The sequence below is a fragment of the Drosophila teissieri genome, chromosome 3R (genome assembly GCF_016746235.2).
Source record: "Drosophila teissieri strain GT53w chromosome 3R, Prin_Dtei_1.1, whole genome shotgun sequence".
Lineage (NCBI taxonomy): Eukaryota > Metazoa > Arthropoda > Insecta > Diptera > Drosophilidae > Drosophila > Drosophila teissieri.
In genome coordinates this window covers 31,865,070-31,884,252 of record NC_053032.1, presented here as the reverse complement: position 1 = coordinate 31,884,252, position 19,183 = coordinate 31,865,070, and the positions used below count along the sequence as shown (strand labels likewise).

The 19,183-nt window shown below is 41.7% G+C and overlaps 1 protein-coding gene across 6 annotated transcripts in view; it reads left to right on the top strand.

Annotated features, from left to right (window-relative positions):
- LOC122622153 (polypyrimidine tract-binding protein 1) overlaps positions 1-11,278 on the top strand; it is a 129,499-nt gene extending 118,221 nt beyond the window's left edge. For all 6 annotated transcript variants that reach the window (XM_043800374.1, XM_043800378.1, XM_043800377.1 and 3 more), the window contains 4 exons: positions 4,143-4,235; positions 9,409-9,625; positions 10,021-10,098; positions 10,175-11,278. In XM_043800374.1, coding sequence (XP_043656309.1) covers positions 4,143-4,235; positions 9,409-9,625; positions 10,021-10,098; positions 10,175-10,307 — 521 coding nt within the window. In that variant the 3' untranslated portion in view covers positions 10,308-11,278. The remainder of the gene's footprint in view (positions 1-4,142; positions 4,236-9,408; positions 9,626-10,020; positions 10,099-10,174) is intronic.
- Positions 11,279-19,183: the final 7,905 nt, after the last annotated feature.

Genomic DNA, 19,183 nt, shown 5'->3' with positions numbered 1-19,183 from the left:
ATTGCATCCATTCTGTCAGCAGTTCGGGGCTTATCGCTCAAAGTAAACAGAAATGTTTCCAAACGTATTAATTGCTTAAAAATTGTTTCTGTTCTGGCGTGCCGTTGTTCTTGTTGCCGGATTTGTGCAGCGTAAACCACAGAGCACCACAGGGCAACTTTGGGCCACTGAGCCGGGAAAATCCGATCAGCAGACCGCTTAGCAGACTCCTGCTGCATCTGAAGTTACAGCTCCTGCTCCTCATCCTCCCTATGTGCCTTCTACTCTGGCGCCAGTTGCCAGTTGCCAGTTGGCTGCTGCCTGCACTGCTAATAAAGCTTAGATTGCTGATTAAACGCTTCGAAGGGCTCAGCTTGGAGCGAAGTGGAAAAGTTGGATACCAATACGCCCTGTTGCACAGCCGAGATGGAGAGATGTCGATAAGTCGAACGTTAAGCGTATTATTATTGGGGTGCCAATAGATGTAGATAAACGCGACGGCTTCCCAAGGAGCCGAGCAAGCAGCCAGCGTGTAATTGACGGCCAGAGTCTCGACGGGCAATCAACCGGATGGCAGGCTAAAATTTTATGTAATAACCTTTGAATTTCCAAGTAGCTCTAAGCAGACAGCGGACAGACAGGAGCGCCACCAATGACACTCAAATGAGCTAGGAGGTGCTCTGCAAACAAGTGCACAAAAACAAAACCAGCACGTAATGTTGGGATTTACATTTTTTCACAGTCAAATATTCAAGCTAGCCCCATGTCTTGCTGCTTCGGATATTGCTCAGTGAATATCATCGTTATGTTAAAAGCCTCAAGTCAAGCAGTCACGATCATCCCCGGTTTTTGATCAGTGTAGCAAGTGTAGACTGGCAAGCGAGTAGGAAACGTCAACCGGCAAATGGCAAACGTTTGCTTTTGTTATGTTAATAGCAACACGCAAGGACACGTAACAGCGATTTCCACACGAGGTGGGCCAAAGACGCTGCGGGCCACTTTTGGCTGGCGGATTCGGCACTTCAAAGGGTTAGGAGGAGGGACCGAGGGCAGGATGAGTATGCGGTTCGCAGCCTGCGTTCACCTGAAAGCTGTTTGCATACCAAATAATAAAAGTGGGGAGCTTAGCTCTGGAACCGGGGACGAGCAACGCACTTTAAGCGCGGGGATTAATCTAGCCGAAAACAGCAACAAGCGGCGCAACAAAAAGGCCAAAGGACCGGAAAAGTTGGCCCAGAACCCTTTGGCCCTTTTAGGTGTCAGCCAGTTAGACATTTTATTAGTTTTGACAGCGCTTTGTTAGCTCTGCCTGCGACTAGGCGAAGACCCAAACCCAATTGAAAGGTCCCAGAGGCTCTCTGGGGCATGCTCTTTAGACACTTGACACATTCCGCTTAGGCTGTCAAGCATTCAATTCCGTCCTATGCCCCACTCGAACGGAATGCCCACTATGCCCCGGCTGGACCGACAAGCCAGCAGCCCATATCATTCGATTGCCCACTTTTGGAGGCTGGGACTTAGTTGCCTTTGCATAACAATAACAGAAACTTAATCAGTCTGCAAATCGTCTGGGAATCAAGATCCGACACCCCAACACTCGCACATATGCTATGTAATCCGCTTATGTAATTGTAATAGCGTGATAAAAATTTATATCATTGCCGAAAATATTGTCGAAACGTGTTTAATTGATTTTTTATGCGTTTAGAGATCCAGCGCATTGCTGCGTGATATTCCCTCTTTATATGTGCGTCGATTGTTGTTCCTGCGAATGCGCGGAATAATTTCATAAAATTTTATGCGCTACATGTTGTGGCAGAAATGCAATTTGATAAAGTGCCCGAAACAGGAAAAATTAAATCCAATGTGCAAATAATTTCAATGAATCGCAACAAATCGCTTTAGCAGCTAAACGCGGAATGACAGGCGTTCGAGGCAATGTGATTAAATGGAAGCTATCGATTTGAATTCGAATTTCCGTTTAGCTTTTGACACCGGCCGAAATGGAGATGGAAAGGAAGGGAAATTTAGAGGGCCGTTTCAACTTTATAGACTCCCAGGCCAACATGCCGACGCCATCCGCATAATTCTTCATCTAGAATATGCTCAAACACGCGACTAATGGGCCGCCGGGGAATCGGCTTCGCCGTCTGCATACGTTAGTGTCGCGAAACCACAAAAAAGCAAAAAAAAAGAAACTTTTGGAGAAACATTCAGACGATAATAAATTATTATCAAGTCTGTCTGTTGGACGCGGCTGGGAATACGAATAAAGATTGTGGCTACCGGGCACACTTTGCACGGCAAACGGCAGCTGTTGCTCATACGCCCCGTTGCACCCCGAGTTATGCTGGTGACTGGAGAAGAGCCGCATGCCTGGCATTCAATATGCTCCACTGCCAATACCTGCAGATGTGGATGTGGAAGTGGATGTGGATGTTGATGTCGACGTCTGCTGCTGCTACTTCTGGCCTCGCTTGCAATTGTTACCCCGAATTCCTGGAAAAAACGAAACGATATTGCTCGGTGTTTGGCATAAGTCAAGTCCACCGGATAACTGCGAACTAAGGCAGTCAGTCAGTCAGGTAGCCAGTCGTCTGTATAAAATGGATTTACTGCCAACTGTTGAACTGTGTTCTCTGTCCTGCGAACTCCTCCTTGTACCTCACTATTTACTACCTGCATTTCCATTGCTAGTTTTGTAACTTGTTAGCGCAGCGCTCGCTTGGCTACGCTTCGAGTAGCTGGCATGGTCCCACTTATATAGCCGGCATGGCTTCCCAAGTTCTAGCACTTGGAAAAAATCTATACGATTCCTTAGCTTTTAGTATATTTAAATTGGGAAAGTAATTATTTGAACAAGTACCTCCTGCATTAAATGGAATAGCTGGCGGGGGTTTCTTCATAGCAACACCTTTGAATGAAAAATTAGTGCTGCTGAAAATATAGGAGAGGGATATAAATTAATCTAAGGTACTGTACTAAAATTGGTCAAAGTGTAATGCTTCTTCTGTGCGGGTGTGTGTGGCTGAAAGAAGTTGAAAATTTACTTTCCGCATTATTCGATTTGTTGTCTTGGGCAGGGCTGCACTTTACATTGTTTGCTTTGGGGTCGGTTTTGCCAATGGCATTGCCATTGCCCTTTGGCCACCAAGTCGACCGGCAACTATTTTTTATGCTTGATGGCAATTTGCGCCCCGCTTCGAATTTGCGCTGATTGGCTGCACATGGGATGAAGCCCGGCAAGGGTCACCCAATAGACCGGCTCTTGGCCAGCTGTCAAAGCAAAAGACACTGGCCGGAGGAATGGAAGGGCCCAGCAGCTTCCTTAAAGTCTGCTTCCAGTCTTAATGCACTTCTACAGCTAGGTCTCAGCTCACCTTATATTGCATAGTTTGTGGCGTAAGTAAAGCCATAAAATACAATTCAATAACGCGTCCGGTGCCGCCGAATTGTTGCACACCAACACACCGACACACCAGCACACCTTGTCTGACGGCTGTAAAATCCGTGGCCTTAAAACGAAATGCGGCAAGGAAGCCAAGCCAGCTGGGCCAACGAACGAGCTGTAGCCAAGCAGACGTAGTTCGAATTGCAACTCGTAAAAAATAGCACAGAAAACTTATTGAGCCAGTTATGAGTTTCGTACATGATACTAACGGCGTGGCCCGCGGCAATAATGCGAGTGCTTGGGTGGTAGGCAAAGAAAGCAAGGTGGAAAAATGATGGTGGCCAAGGATATCTGGTGTACATGTTATGGCTTTTTGGTGGGGTGTAAAACTTTTCCGCGGTCGCCATAAACCGCTTGGAGCTGTCCAAAAATTCAGGAAGCAGTCGGGGAGAACGAAAGCGACTACTTTGGACAGTTCCAAGCTTAAAGCAAATAAGGTGTCTAAGACCACGTACACCTAAGAACAGGTTAATTTCATTTAGAGTTCTAGGATCTTTAGAGTGTATATAGTTTTGTTGGGTCTTCCAAGTGTACCAGCTTATATAAGAGAAAGCAGAAAGTTTTCCGGAGCAGCAGCTACAAAGTGCTTTAGTTTGGGTTGGCCTGCTCACCATTCGTGCGGCGGTACTCAAATTACTTTACTGGCCGACGCTTATGTACCCAGTATTCTGCAAACCATTTACTCATAATCCTCAACTACTCCAATCCGCAGGTGTATACGGCGATGTGCAACGTGTAAAGATTCTGTACAACAAGAAGGACTCGGCACTCATACAAATGGCGGAGCCCCAGCAAGCTTATTTGGGTAAGTCAAGCAGACGCACTTTTACCTCACTAACCCACGAATATACCCACCATCTACTGCATACCACACGAAAACACAACGAAACGAGAGTAATGAAAAATCTGAGTCTCGATCCGTAAGCTGAGGGCCGGGGCGAAAAAAGAGCAACTGCAATTTGCAGCTTGTTTAAAATGAAAATTCCGGCAACATGAAATTCCAAACGGCGCATTCCTTTGGCAACCGTAACCATTGCTGCTGTTGGTGTTGCTTGTGCAGCTGCAAATGCAGCAAACAAAATGTATTAATAATAAAAATTGTTAAAGCGAAAGAGACGGCAAGAGGGCCAAAAGCGAGGGATGGCTGGCCGTTCGCATAAATGGAATTTTATAAGCGCTTTATTACCAGCCAGCCCGCCTGGGCAGCAGCAACACCTGGTCAAGACCCACTTCTTCCCCGCCGTCCGGGCAACAAAGGCTCCTCCTCCCCTGCGCGGCGGGACATGCCAATCATTTTATTGCATTTATTTGTGTGCACTTTGCCATTGTCAGGCTGCCCGCCATGCCGCCGGCCAAGGACGCCCCCGTTCGGATCCCAATCCAATCCAATCCGACCCCCTGCACGCATTAAACGAAATGAAAATTGTCGCGCATTGCGACGCGTTAAGAGCAACCAACCGACGTGCCAAATTCCACTTTATTACAAAAACAGGAGCGGCAGCAGTGGCAAGGCGATCGAAGCGTTGACAGCGCTGACAGCGACACCTTTTTCAATTTCGATTTGGTTTTATTCCATTTAACACGCCAACTATCCAGCGAGCACCTCCGACCACCGCCCACCGCCCACCTCCTGCTCCACGTCCACCGCTCTTTTTCCCCGGCTAGCATTCATTGTTCCCACTCAGCGGTGCGTCCGCCGCTGTCTTTCATTTGTGTTATTTATTCATTGGAAAAATAACTCAAAAGCTGTCAAAGTGCTGCGGCCCTGCAGGGAGGCGCTTAATTGAAAACAACAGCGGTGCGAAAGTCCCCGCTTGAAGTCCTTTCCTTTGAGCTTTTAAGGAAAATGCAGCGGGTGCGGGTGTATGCAAATTTATCAGCTTCTCGAGCCTCGCTCTAAAGCATTTGTGAGTAAGGCCTAGTTTCATATATTTCATATACTGTATTGTCCTTGCAATACTTGTAATTGGCAAGATCGCCTTTGTTGTGCCAGCTCTTTATTAATGCAAGGCCACTTTCACACACTTTCTGCATAAGAAGCATATTTTATTAGCTACTTATGTTCGCTGAGAGCATATGAAAATGAAAATCAGGTTGAATGTCATCAGGGCTTTAATCGTTCGAACATGTAATTTATCAATTATATTTTCCGTCACGATTCCATGTCGTTCGCACAAGCAGCGACTGCTGCTGCTGTTAATAACGTTTAAATAAATTTAATCTGTTCAATAAATGCAAAGTGCGATCGCTGCGGAAATTGCCAGCAAATTGCGCGCCTGAAAAAGCGTAAGCTACTGCATAATAAATGCCATCAACTGTTTATTGATTTAAATAAAAAGAAAATAAGTGCTCGGCAGCCCAGTACACACACAGGTGCACAAATACCCAACATCCCCGGGGTATCCACGAATCCGCAGACCAAATATCCGCAGTTGGACCCGCACATCCGCCGCTCCACCGCAAACTATTTTCGCAACCTTATCACGAAATGGGTGGCGGGTGGCGGGTGGCGGATGGCGAGCTTCTCTTCGCATAAAATATGCTTTGTCCTGTACTCAATTAATTTTTTAATTATAATTATGTAAACATATAGTTAAAACTTCATGAATTCGATGCCGCTTCGGCGGGCGGTGCACCTTGCATTCTTTGGCTCGCAGCTCAATAGCATTCCTGCTTTGAGACTTCCCATCTTAATTAATTGGCTTAAACGAACGGATGGGGATAGGGATGGGGAACGGTAGAGCTAATCAACAGCCACTCTTGAAAATGCATGGCATAATTACGGGTAATTTTCCTTTGTGCGCATATGCACGCCGTGCTGTCCGCAGCTGTCCGAATTCGTTTCGGTGGCGTATACGTAATGCTGTGTTAATTGAATTCGTCCAAAAATTGACAGCAATTCGACGACCACGAAATCCTGCCACCGGCTGCAATTGATAAAACTATTGTGCCGATTTTACGCAAATGAAGCGGCGAAACCGAAACTAGTCAACTGTTTGACCAAACAAGCAAATTATTGTGCCAAACTAGAAAGTCAACATCCCTTTCCCACTCCGCACACCACTCCATTTCACTCCCCCAGTCAAACACACAATTGCGAACCAACTGCCCCAGGGCATGTGAAAACATTAATGGAAATACTACAGCATATAGACTACTAATGTGCCGCATGGGCTGCCAAATGGCAAATACTCACACTACTGGATTTTACCTTTGTTTTAGCCCATGCATCTACACTATTCAAAACTGAAAAATGTACTTTATATTGAAGAAATATCCCAGTGGAACAATGGTCTGAGGGAAATCGACTTCATGTAACTTTTCTGACGCAATTCGAAAACCAAATGTATTAAGGATATTAGTTGCCAATATTTTTCCAAAGTGTAAGCAGCTACCTGGACACAAGAACCAACCCGAAATGGATGCCGGGTTCGGGGCGGGAGTGCGCACTTATGCACTCATAAAATATTAACAAATTCATTCGTTACTTTGCCCAAAACTCTCGCCAACAAACAAAGACGATTACCGAACGTGGAGCAGCAGGAGCAGCAGGACAGGAAGGAGTAGCAGGAGCAGGAAGGAGCAGCTGCCCGGGGTCAACCCACACACCCCATGCATACGAAAGTGTCTCGTAAGGTGGTGTGCGTTATGGCGAGGGCCACACACAAAATACGGCTACAATTGCACACTCAGCATACGAATTACAGCGTAAAGGCGCAAAAAAGTTTCGCAAGAGAAGTCAACGGAAATCGGGGCAAAAAGGACCCTACGAGAATCAAAATGGAATGGGCACCCATTCGCTGAACTAAATGCGACAGCAATCTGAATGCACGGAGGCAAGGGCCAGAAAATAGACAAAAACACGAAATGAAAAGCAATAAGCTTTCCACCACCCACTGTGGCGTCCATTTGGTGGGCAGTTGAAGGTGTTTGGGCACCAAGGATGTTGTAATGGACTATTTTGTTGGGTTGGGGTGCACAGGCGGGGGTGAGGCCGGGCGGGATTAAGTTTTGCGCAATGTATTGCCAACCATGTATACAATTTATTGGCGCACTCCCAGCTGTCAGCTGTGGGCTCTCGTCCCCCTCGTGTTAGCAAATAAATTTCCTGTTTGCCGTACAAATTGCTCCAAAATATTTTGCATAAGCGTACGCATAAAGGCATTTGCAATAAAAACAAACAACAAACACAGTCTCTCACATGTGTTGGTCACGATTCATTGCCATTTGTATTATGGACGATTACGCATACGCCATGTGTGCGTGTGCTACGAAACTAGAAGTCGAGTTCGGTAAAAGTTTCCTCGGACTTGGGTTGACAATGCTAAGTGACTATTTGAATGACTTGGCGCCCGGCTCTCTGTGGGCCACTATTAATTACGGAGCTGGGAAAACGCCGGACAGAGGATGTTTTGCATAGTTTACGAGCCAGAGATAATAAAGCGCCCGGCCAATGCGGCCGTAGATCATAGTCAAGGAATTGCTGGACATTAATCGTTCAAATCATGAAAGTTGCAACTAACTTGGAGTTTATCAGGTGGGGGAAGTAAACTCATCCCCAGTTCCGGATGCGGGCTCACCTGAGCCACATTTTCCCCATCCTGTGCGGCTTCCGCTTGTAGAGTAACATTTTCTGAGTGCGGTCGGTCCCAAGTGTATGATGCTTAAAAGTCTTAAACCCAGAACTTCATGCATAAAACAAGGGCAGACCCTCAAAGCCTCATCGCCGAGTCATTTCACTTACTTTTCGGTTTTCCCATTCCATGTTCCACTCTACGTTCTTTTGTTAGTTAATAATGATTTGGTTTTGCCGCTGATGTTGGTCAGCAGCCTCAGCTTTGTAATTAAAAGTTTAAGATACTTTTTGAGCCGGGCCCAGGAGCAGCTGCAGCTGTAGGCAAAGTTAGAACCCACTCCTGGCCTTTTTCGAAATGTGACTCGCCTGCACATTAATCTTTATTACAAGTGTTTGTCATACACAAGGACGGGTGCAGGAAAAAAGGATGCTTAGGCCATATGAGCAGCGGCGGGCTTTGTCACTGCTGGCGCTCCTTTTATTTGACAATTTATTATATTCCTGCGTCTTTCGTTTTTGAAAATCACTTAATCCATTAGGCAAACAATAAACGGCTGAGTAAGCATATTGCGTTACAATAAAACAGAGGAGCACTGATAAAATGTGATGTAATTTATTAATGTAATGCATGAGAGTTAAAAAATGTTAGAACGTTCTCTGGACAGTGGCCTGACCCAAGCAGTCGGATGACTTGGCAGGAACTTAAATTAAATAAAACGTAATCGAAACTGAAATCGAAATGGAAATGGCAATGGAAAGGGAGATTGAAACGTATTTGAGTACAGCGCTGCGTTGCACATGCATTCCATCGGAGCCGCAGGTGTTATGGCTTCTGAGAATATGAGAAATAAGGCAAAGTCCGTTGGAAGGGCGCCAGAAAAGAGCCTGGAGATGGCAAACTTTTGTTTGGTAATACTTTTACGGCCAAACAAGCATTTCAGCTCGTATAAATCACCAAAGGCAGACGACATTGATAAAGTTGCAGTTACATCTGAGTATGTAAATATTTGCCTGCACTTATTGCTGACTTTGTTCGACGGCTGGTGGTCGGGATCTTTGACTACACTGAGGGAAGGACCGACGCGGTTTGGAAGTGTAAAAAAGGCTTGTAATCGGGGTAGAGCAGTCAAAAGAGGTGATACTTAACCGTGTTTTATTTCCGTCCCAATTCTTTTCGAAATTATTCTCTAAAAATATTGTGTGGAATAATGGAGATTTTTCTAGCAATGCTTCTTTCTGGGGTTCAGAAGCACTTTTATGGCTTGTGGCACAACAAATAAATTGTATTGCTACAGATACATTATTGACACACAGACACATTTTCCATACACAGACTCATCTAACAAACGGAAAACTTTTCCCCAGTGGTACCCATTTTAACGTGTTACTTTCTGCTCCACAGCCATGTCTCACCTTGATAAATTACGTTTATGGGGAAAGCCGATACGTGTGATGGCAAGCAAACACCAGGCCGTCCAGCTGCCCAAGGAGGGCCAGCCGGACGCAGGACTCACACGTGACTACTCGCAAAATCCGTTGCACCGCTTCAAGAAACCGGGCAGCAAGAACTACCAGAACATCTATCCGCCGTCGGCGACACTGCATTTAAGCAACATTCCGTAAGTATTCTACAGGGCTTGACATTTCACTGGCTGTGCCTGAGGGTACGGGCTCGGCTCGGTATGGATGCTCGGAGATGCCTTTATGCGGCACGACAAGGCAATTACAATTATAGCTATGAGCAGTGGAAACCCCGCGTAGCACCCTATTCTCCCAAATTTGACAAAGCACCCCGCTGACTGGGATTCGCATGCCAACAAGAGGACGGTGACTACCCTCCGCTGGGTGAATTTATGAATCGAGCCAATCGCACCACAGACAAAGGCCCTTCGAAGCGCCTACCGAGCGGTATCAATGAACCAGCTTCACAGCAGGCGTTGCCACATAGCCACGTACCCTTAAATCGGAGACTCTGCTTTAAAGCTAACTAACAACATCTTCTCTGTCCCCACAGGTCATCCTGCTCTGAGGATGACATCAAAGAAGCTTTCACCTCAAACAGCTTCGAAGTTAAAGCATTCAAATTTTTCCCGTAAGTAAAGGCAGCATGTGTGCTATTAAAACTGCTTAACGGACTTACCACTAAAACCGCATCCTTTTTCCTACAGGAAGGACCGAAAAATGGCACTGCTGCAACTGTCGTCCGTGGAGGAGGCTGTTCTGGCACTGATTAAGATGCACAACCACCAGCTGTCCGAGTCGAATCACCTGCGTGTAAGCTTCTCCAAGTCGAACATCTAGAATCCGATCCGAAGTCAGGTTTACTGAACCTGACTAGGTGCCTCCGGCGGGTACAGCTACATGCAGATGCATCAGCAGCAACACCTTCAGGTCTATTGGCAGCAACAGATACAAACTATAATCCGTAGTACAAGAAGAATGCACGCAAACTTCTACTGAAATGGCACACGCCAGAAGCACTACCCACCCAATCCAACAGAATAATCAGCGGTAACAATCGATGCAAGAGCTATACCAATTTTAATCAATGCAACTCACTCTAAGAACTGTTCTGTTTTATACACCACCCTCCAGTGGGTAAAGACGAAAACAATTGAGGAATCTTACTAAATTGATAGAGAAAAAGTCAACTTCAAATAAATATATATTTAAATTATCACGAAAATAGCATTTCAAGTTATGGCACACGCAGACAACAAAACAAACAAGCAACCCACAAACTAACAATCAGCAACATCGTAACGTAAGCTTAACTTTAAACCTATAGTTCGTAAGAAAACTGCATTGCATAAAAGAAAACAAAACAAGAAATATATGATGAGTAGAAAAGAGTTAAGTATGTTTAAAGTAAAGAGAGAAAGATCGTAACTTAAAATATTTTTAGTGCACTGTACTGTGTTTTGGTTTTAAAAAACGACAGAAAGTCAAAAACATACGAAGAGAAAAATTATGTTAAAAATGAATTAAGGCAATGTTTTATTATGTACATGATGCTGTTATTATATTTTAAATGAATGCAACTTAACTTTAATTTTTTACAAGTGCGCAACTTCAATTGAAGAAATAGCGTACACGTAGCTCATAAATGTTTTAATTTTGCTAGACCTAAAAAGTAAGAAAGTATTTAGAAAAACGGTCCCGAATAAGCACATCGAGCCCTAAGCAGATTGAAGTAAAGCAAGGCAATGTGAAATAACGTTAAATGGAATTTAAGAAAATTGTATTAATTTTAATAAACCTATATAAATCAATAATTTGGACACTGCAAAGATATATTCTTGGCACGTCCGTTTGTTTAGAATATCGGGAGAATAATAATTTTAAAGGCAGTTAAATCAACGCGTACGTAAACCTTTTGTGTGTATGTATATGTAAATGTTGTTAAACTAGCGCAAATTATACAAAAACGATCAAATATACATATAATTAAGTATGTATTGAACTACAACAAACAGGAAACAGGAAATTAAACAAATTTTAAGCTAAAAAGCATAATCTTAAAGCATATATCAAAACACAAAAGGTAATAATATATAATCATAGACATACTGGTAACGAAAGACATATACGTGTTTTAGCAAGAAAACTGAATGATTTTTTGATAATTTTACAAGGACCTCACAACGGACACCACACACAAACACACGCATGCAGACATATGGTCACGCGTACAGAAGCGAACAAATGTAAACAGATATGGAAGTTTATATATATTTAGAAAGGGAAATTATTTGTATGTTGGAGCAAAGAACAAACGAAATGAGAATAGAAATAAAAGGCAAAATACAGAAATGGTTAAAGAATCAACTAAATGTAACTTACATGATATGGATTTAGTTCGTAAGCATGAGTAGAAGTGATCGTAATTTAAAATTAAAACAAACACAAAGGAAACAAGTAAATTACAATACAAAATTAACAAGAATGGATAAAATGAAATGAGTATATTTAAACGAAAACGTGTACGAAAAGCAACAGTAAAATATTGTATAATGTAAAATTTAATTTAACACTATATTTACAGTTATTAAACAAACGCGCAGGCAATACAGAAATATGACCGAAGTGGGCAAACGGATCACGTCTGAAAAACTTTGTTTGAATCAGCTCACAAGAAAAAGTTGACAATGACTACCTACATTTTTCATATAACACAGAACGCTTAGCAAACATTTTAAAGCCAACTCTAGCGTTTCATATGCATACTGCAACTAGCTATCCAAATAATCTTAACCTTTAACCTATTTATCTTACTTACATATGATCTATGTCTATCTCTACTATATTTATATATAAACAATTTACACGTTTTGTTGGCGCATCGAAGCAAGATGAAGCGAAATGATATACATCTATATCAGACCCACGACTGCTAGAATTTCATACGAGAACTCTTGACAAATCAAAATTTCATAAAAGTATTTAGCGAACTTACTTCTACAACTGCATACAGCCGAAGCTACCCAGAATACGTTATACAATTCCAATTGGACCCTTTCACAACAACCACTTCTACTAAACAATCAGCACGGTTAAGGACGGAATTCAGATCGGTGTCCTTACTGACCGTTGGTATGCAGCGTTCAAAGAGTAATCAAATATTTAGCCCAACGATAATATAGATACAAAGGCGCTACTGCGTGTAAATGTTGATAGTAAACACGACACCGAGCAGCATACGAATTAATATAACTAATAGAGCATATAATAAATCAAATACCTATCAAGAATATACATTGAATCCAGATACAGTAATAAAATGCGAAGGCGAAGGCGAGGCGAGAAGTCAGATGCGCAAAGTAGGCAATGCTAATTGACAAACAAACAGTACACTAAAAGTATTACTTTACCACGTAGAGAAACGACTAACAATTAATTTACACTTAAAATGAAGTCCCGCATTGAAGAACCGATTATAAAATCAGATAAGAATCAAAAAAGATCGCAACAAAATGCATTGGCCGAAGTCAAAATGTCGAAACCAATGTGATCTTGATCAGCCTAATCGCAGGAAGCAACACAAAAAAGAATTCAAGAATTGGAAAGTTTAGTGATGGGGTCTTAGAAAAGCCAACAGTTTTATGTTGTACATTAATAGTTGCAAGAAGAAATTTTACCGTAATTCATAGTGAAACAAAAAGCGAAGACTAATCGAAAGTTACATATATACAAGAGGAGCACATGTTCGAATGTTGTGAGCCGTGTGTGCCATGTGTGTGTGGCATAACACACGCAGGCTTATCTATGTGCTACTTTAACAGTTAGATGAAAACAGATATATATGTGTATGTACTATATGTAATTGTAGGTATAACTATACATTAAAGTGTCGATGAGAACGCAGCACATTATTAGAGATATACCGATTGACTCAACATGGAATGCCAGAGTTAAAACTAATCACAAACTACAATCAAGTCAACGTAAAGATGGGAGATAAACAGTTTTGAGTTATGGAACTACATGCACAACATATTTGACATGAACAGAAACATATCAGCATTTTTTGACACATGAATAGTTTATTTAGACCCCCAACTTTTTTCTGCAGATCCCTTTGTTTATGTAATTTCCGCCTTGCTTGAGGCCGCTATTTTTCAGTATAGTCCAAATACACAAACAGGGTTGATAGAGTAAATCCAAAAGGGCAGCATTATAGAAGACGTGCTTGCCACAAATTGTTAGTTCGGCAAAAGTAAAAAACAAAATATTTATTTAAGAAGTAAGAAAACGCGGAAGTCATAGATGGAAGCATAGGGAAATTTTTCTGAATATTGGAAGAGACAGACGATAATACAACATTAAGCAGAGATGTTTATATTAATTTGTACAGAAAACCAGTTTGTGTTGATTGTTTTCTTATACGGAGTAATTATGTTTTTGTCGCTCAGATTCAGTTGAGATATCCTTTGAAAGTGGAAAATATATGTGGTTTATGGCGAAATCAAATGACGCAAATCAAAAACGTTGTTACGTTTATGAGTTTATTTGTTTGGTTCGTAAAATAAGACCAACTTATTAAACGAATATACTACACATTACCTTTACTTATAGTTAGCGAAATCTGTATGTGCTTCACATGATGCTTTTATCCTAATTGTTTTCCACAGCATTTTTGAGACCACTTAGTAAATCATAAAAGTTCACAACAGGCAGAAGTTCCTACTTTATAGTAAAAAGGTAAACGTTTAAAACATAACTAACAAAGAAAACTAGCATCAGTGAATTTAATACGGATACACATAAATCAATTACAATTTTAATTTGATTTTCTTACCAACTGCAATTTTCCCCTTTCCCTTGCTTTTATTAAAGGTTTGATTTCCTTGGTCTGTCTAATGCGGTTTTTCATAGGTCAGGCATTACTGAAAAAATTATATAGGGGCCAAGTATAAAATATTAACAATTAAACAATTATCGATTGAATGACTAAAGTAAAGAAGAGTGCCGGTGAAGACCAGCTAAATATTTGTTTTATTGGTACCCCAGTCTTCAGAATAAATTTAAAAAAATGGCTATGCCAGTCACCGCACACTTTCACTACCAGGCATCAGCTTCCCAGAAAGTCTGGCAAGCAACCTCAACTCTTAACTGCTTAACTAACTCAACTGCGAACAGACACACGCGAAACAATCAAACATTTCTAAAATCAAACTTTTAGTATACACCAAGCAAGAACACCTTGAAACTTTTGCGCTCTCTAATTGTACAACTTAATGGTAATACGACAAAATAATCATTTTATGCTCTAAATGATAAAGTAAAACTAACGGCGATGTTTACGTAATGCAAGATTTTTCTCACCAAATTTTACTACAAATCTCTTATGTGTATTGTATATAAAAAATCAAAAACTAAAGTGTATGGATATATTTAAATGTTTGGTGAATGCGAAGAAAAGCAACACTAAAACAAAACCAGCGCATGAATCGTCAAAACGAATTAACATGACTCTTAAATAATTTTTTAAGTCCTAAGGTACATTTTCATATTGCAATTGAATTTGAAGGCACAAAGTGAAATGCAAGATAAAACTGTACGTAGGAATCGATGCAGTAAGCTTAATAAGCTGAAGGTACTTAGAAGTAAAGAGCAAACTGAAGACATGTGGCAGTAACTAAATGGAAGGGAGAGCGAATTTGCAGCCTGCGGCGATGTCACCGAAATATTCTATTACGCGCAGCATTGAGATTGCAATAATACGAGAAGAATATTTGTTATGTTACAAGCATTAATTAATTAATTATTATAATATTAATTATTATTGAAAATATTTGAGAAATAAAGATAAAATAAAAATGATTCGAATCATTAATGAAACGTCTTTTCTTAGATCTGATATCTATCAGGTGCGCAATGATCATTTCGTTTCTAGTAGACACCTTCTGCTAATTATGATCGCCTGGTGCATAAAGTAATGAAATGTGCCGGAAACCGGACTTTTGATCAAAGTTTTGTTGGGAAAATTGAGAAATTCTGGATTTCAGATACCAGGCGAACAGAAATGTCAGGAAGTGGCCAACGATCATTTCGTTTCTAGTAGACACCTACTGCTAATTATGATCGCCTGATGCATAAAGTTATGAAATGTGCCGGAAACCGGACTTTTGATCCGAGTTTTGTTGGGAAAATTGAGAGATTCTGGATTTCAGATACCAGGCGAACAGAAATGTCAGGAAGTGGCCAACGATCATTTCGTTTCTAGTAGACACCTACTGCTAATTATGATCGCCTGGTGCATAAAGTAATGAAATGTGCCGGAAACCGGACTTTTGATCAAAGTTTTGTTGGGAAAATTGAGAGATTCTGGATTTCAGATACCAGGCGAACAGAAATGTCAGGAAGTGGCCAACGATCATTTCGTTTCTAGTAGACACCTACCGCTAATTATGATCGCCTGGTGCATAAAGTAATGAAATGTGCCGGAAACCGGACTTTTGATCCGAGTTTTGTTGGGAAAATTGAGAGATTCTGGATTTCAGATACCAGGCGAACAGAAATGTCAGGAAGTGGCCAACGATCATTTCGTTTCTAGTAGACACCTACCGCTAATTATGATCGCCTGGTGCATAAAGTAATGAAATGTGCCGGAAACCGGACTTTTGATCAAAGTTTTGTTGGGAAAATTGAGAAATTCTGGATTTCAGATACCAGGCGAACAGAAATGTCAGGAAGTGGCCAACGATCATTTCGTTTCTAGTAGACACCTACTGCTAATTATGATCGCCTGGTGCATAAAGTAATGAAATGTGCCGGAAACCGGACTTTTGATCAAAGTTTTGTTGGGAAAATTGAGAAATTCTGGATTTCAGATACCAGGCGAACAGAAATGTCAGGAAGTGGCCAACGATCATTTCGTTTCTAGTAGACACCTACTGCTAATTATGATCGCCTGGTGCATAAAGTAATGAAATGTGCCGGAAACCGGACTTTTGATCAAAGTTTTGTTGGGAAAATTGAGAGATTCTGGATTTCAGATACCAGGCGAACAGAAATGTCAGGAAGTGGCCAACGATCATTTCGTTTCTAGTAGACACCTACCGCTAATTATGATCGCCTGGTGCATAAAGTAATGAAATGTGCCGGAAACCGGACTTTTGATCCGAGTTTTGTTGGGAAAATTGAGAGATTCTGGATTTCAGATACCAGGCGAACAGAAATGTCAGGAAGTGGCCAACGATCATTTCGTTTCTAGTAGACACCTACCGCTAATTATGATCGCCTGGTGCATAAAGTAATGAAATGTGCCGGAAACCGGACTTTTGATCAAAGTTTTGTTGGGAAAATTGAGAAATTCTGGATTTCAGATACCAGGCGAACAGAAATGTCAGGAAGTGGCCAACGATCATTTCGTTTCTAGTAGACACCTTCTGCTAATTATGATCGCCTGGTGCATAAAGTAATGAAATGTGCCGGAAACCGGACTTTTGATCAAAGTTTTGTTGGGAAAATTGAGAAATTCTGGATTTCAGATACCAGGCGAACAGAAATGTCAGGAAGTGGCCAACGATCATTTCGTTTCTAGTAGACACCTACTGCTAATTATGATCGCCTGGTGCATAAAGTAATGAAATGTGCCGGAAACCGGACTTTTGATCAAAGTTTTGTTGGGAAAATTGAGAAATTCTGGATTTCAGATACCAGGCGAACAGAAATGTCAGGAAGTGGCCAACGATCATTTCGTTTCTAGTAGACACCTACTGCTAATTATGATCGCCTGGTGCATAAAGTAATGAAATGTGCCGGAAACCGGACTTTTGATCAAAGTTTTGTTGGGAAAATTGAGAGATTCTGGATTTCAGATACCAGGCGAACAGAAATGTCAGGAAGTGGCCAACGATCATTTCGTTTCTAGTAGACACCTACCGCTAATTATGATCGCCTGGTGCATAAAGTAATGAAATGTGCCGGAAACCGGACTTTTGATCCGAGTTTTGTTGGGAAAATTGAGAGATTCTGGATTTCAGATACCAGGCGAACAGAAATGTCAGGAAGTGGCCAACGATCATTTCGTTTCTAGTAGACACCTACCGCTAATTATGATCGCCTGGTGCATAAAGTAATGAAATGTGCCGGAAACCGGACTTTTGATCAAAGTTTTGTTGGGAAAATTGAGAAATTCTGGATTTCAGATACCAGGCGAACAGAAATGTCAGGAAGTGGCCAACGATCATTTCGTTTCTAGTAGACACCTACTGCTAATTATGATCGCATGGTGCATAAAGTAATGAAATGTGCCGGAAACCGGACTTTTGATCAAAGTTTTGTTGGGAAAATTGAGAAATTCTGGATTTCAGATACCAGGCGAACAGAAATGTCAGGAAGTGGCCAACGATCATTTCGTTTCTAGTAGACACCTACTGCTAATTATGATCGCCTGGTGCATAAAGTAATGAAATGTGCCGGAAACCGGACTTTTGATCAAAGTTTTGTTGGGAAAATTGAGAAATTCTGGATTTCAGATACCAGGCGAACAGAAATGTCAGGAAGTGGCCAACGATCATTTCGTTTCTAGTAGACACCTACCGCTAATTATGATCGCCTGGTGCATAAAGTAATGAAATGTGCCGGAAACCGGACTTTTGATCCGAGTTTTGTTGGGAAAATTGAGAGATTCTGGATTTCAGATACCAGGCGAACAGAAATGTCAGGAAGTGGCCAACGATCATTTCGTTTCTAGTAGACACCTACCGCTAATTATGATCGCCTGGTGCATAAAGTAATGAAATGTGCCGGAAACCGGACTTTTGATCAAAGTTTTGTTGGGAAAATTGAGAAATTCTGGATTTCAGATACCAGGCGAACAGAAATGTCAGGAAGTGGCCAACGATCATTTCGTTTCTAGTAGACACCTACTGCTAATTATGATCGCCTGGTGCATAAAGTAATGAAATGTGCCGGAAACCGGACTTTTGATCAAAGTTTTGTTGGGAAAATTGAGAAATTCTGGATTTCAGATACCAGGCGAACAGAAATGTCAGGAAGTGGCCAACGATCATTTCGTTTCTAGTAGACACCTACTGCTAATTATGATCGCCTGGTGCATAAAGTAATGAAATGTACCGGAAACCGGACTTTTGATCCGAGTTTTGTTGGGAAAATTGAGAGATTCTGGATTTCAGATACCAGGCGAACAGAAATGTCAGGAAGTGGCCAACGATCATTTCGTTTCTAGTAGACACCTACCGCTAATTATGATCGCCTGGTGCATAAAGTAATGAAATGTGCCGGAAACCGGACTTTTGATCCGAGTTTTGTTGGGAAAATTGAGAGATTCTGGATTTCAGATACCAGGCGAACAGAAATGTCAGGAAGTGGCCAACGATCATTTATGCATCAGGCGATCATAATTAGCAGTAGGTGTCTACTAGAAACGAAATGATCGTTGGCCACTTCCTGACATTTCTGTTCGCCTGGTATCTGAAATCCAGAATTTCTCAATTTTCCCAACAAAACTTTGATCAAAAGTCCGGTTTCCGGCACATTTCATTACTTTATGCATCAGGCGATCATAATTAGCAGTAGGTGTCTACTAGAAACGAAATGATCGTTGGCCACTTCCTGACATTTCTGTTCGCCTGGTATCTGAAATCCAGAATTTCTCAATTTTCCCAACAAAACTTTGATCAAAAGTCCGGTTTCCGGCACATTTCATT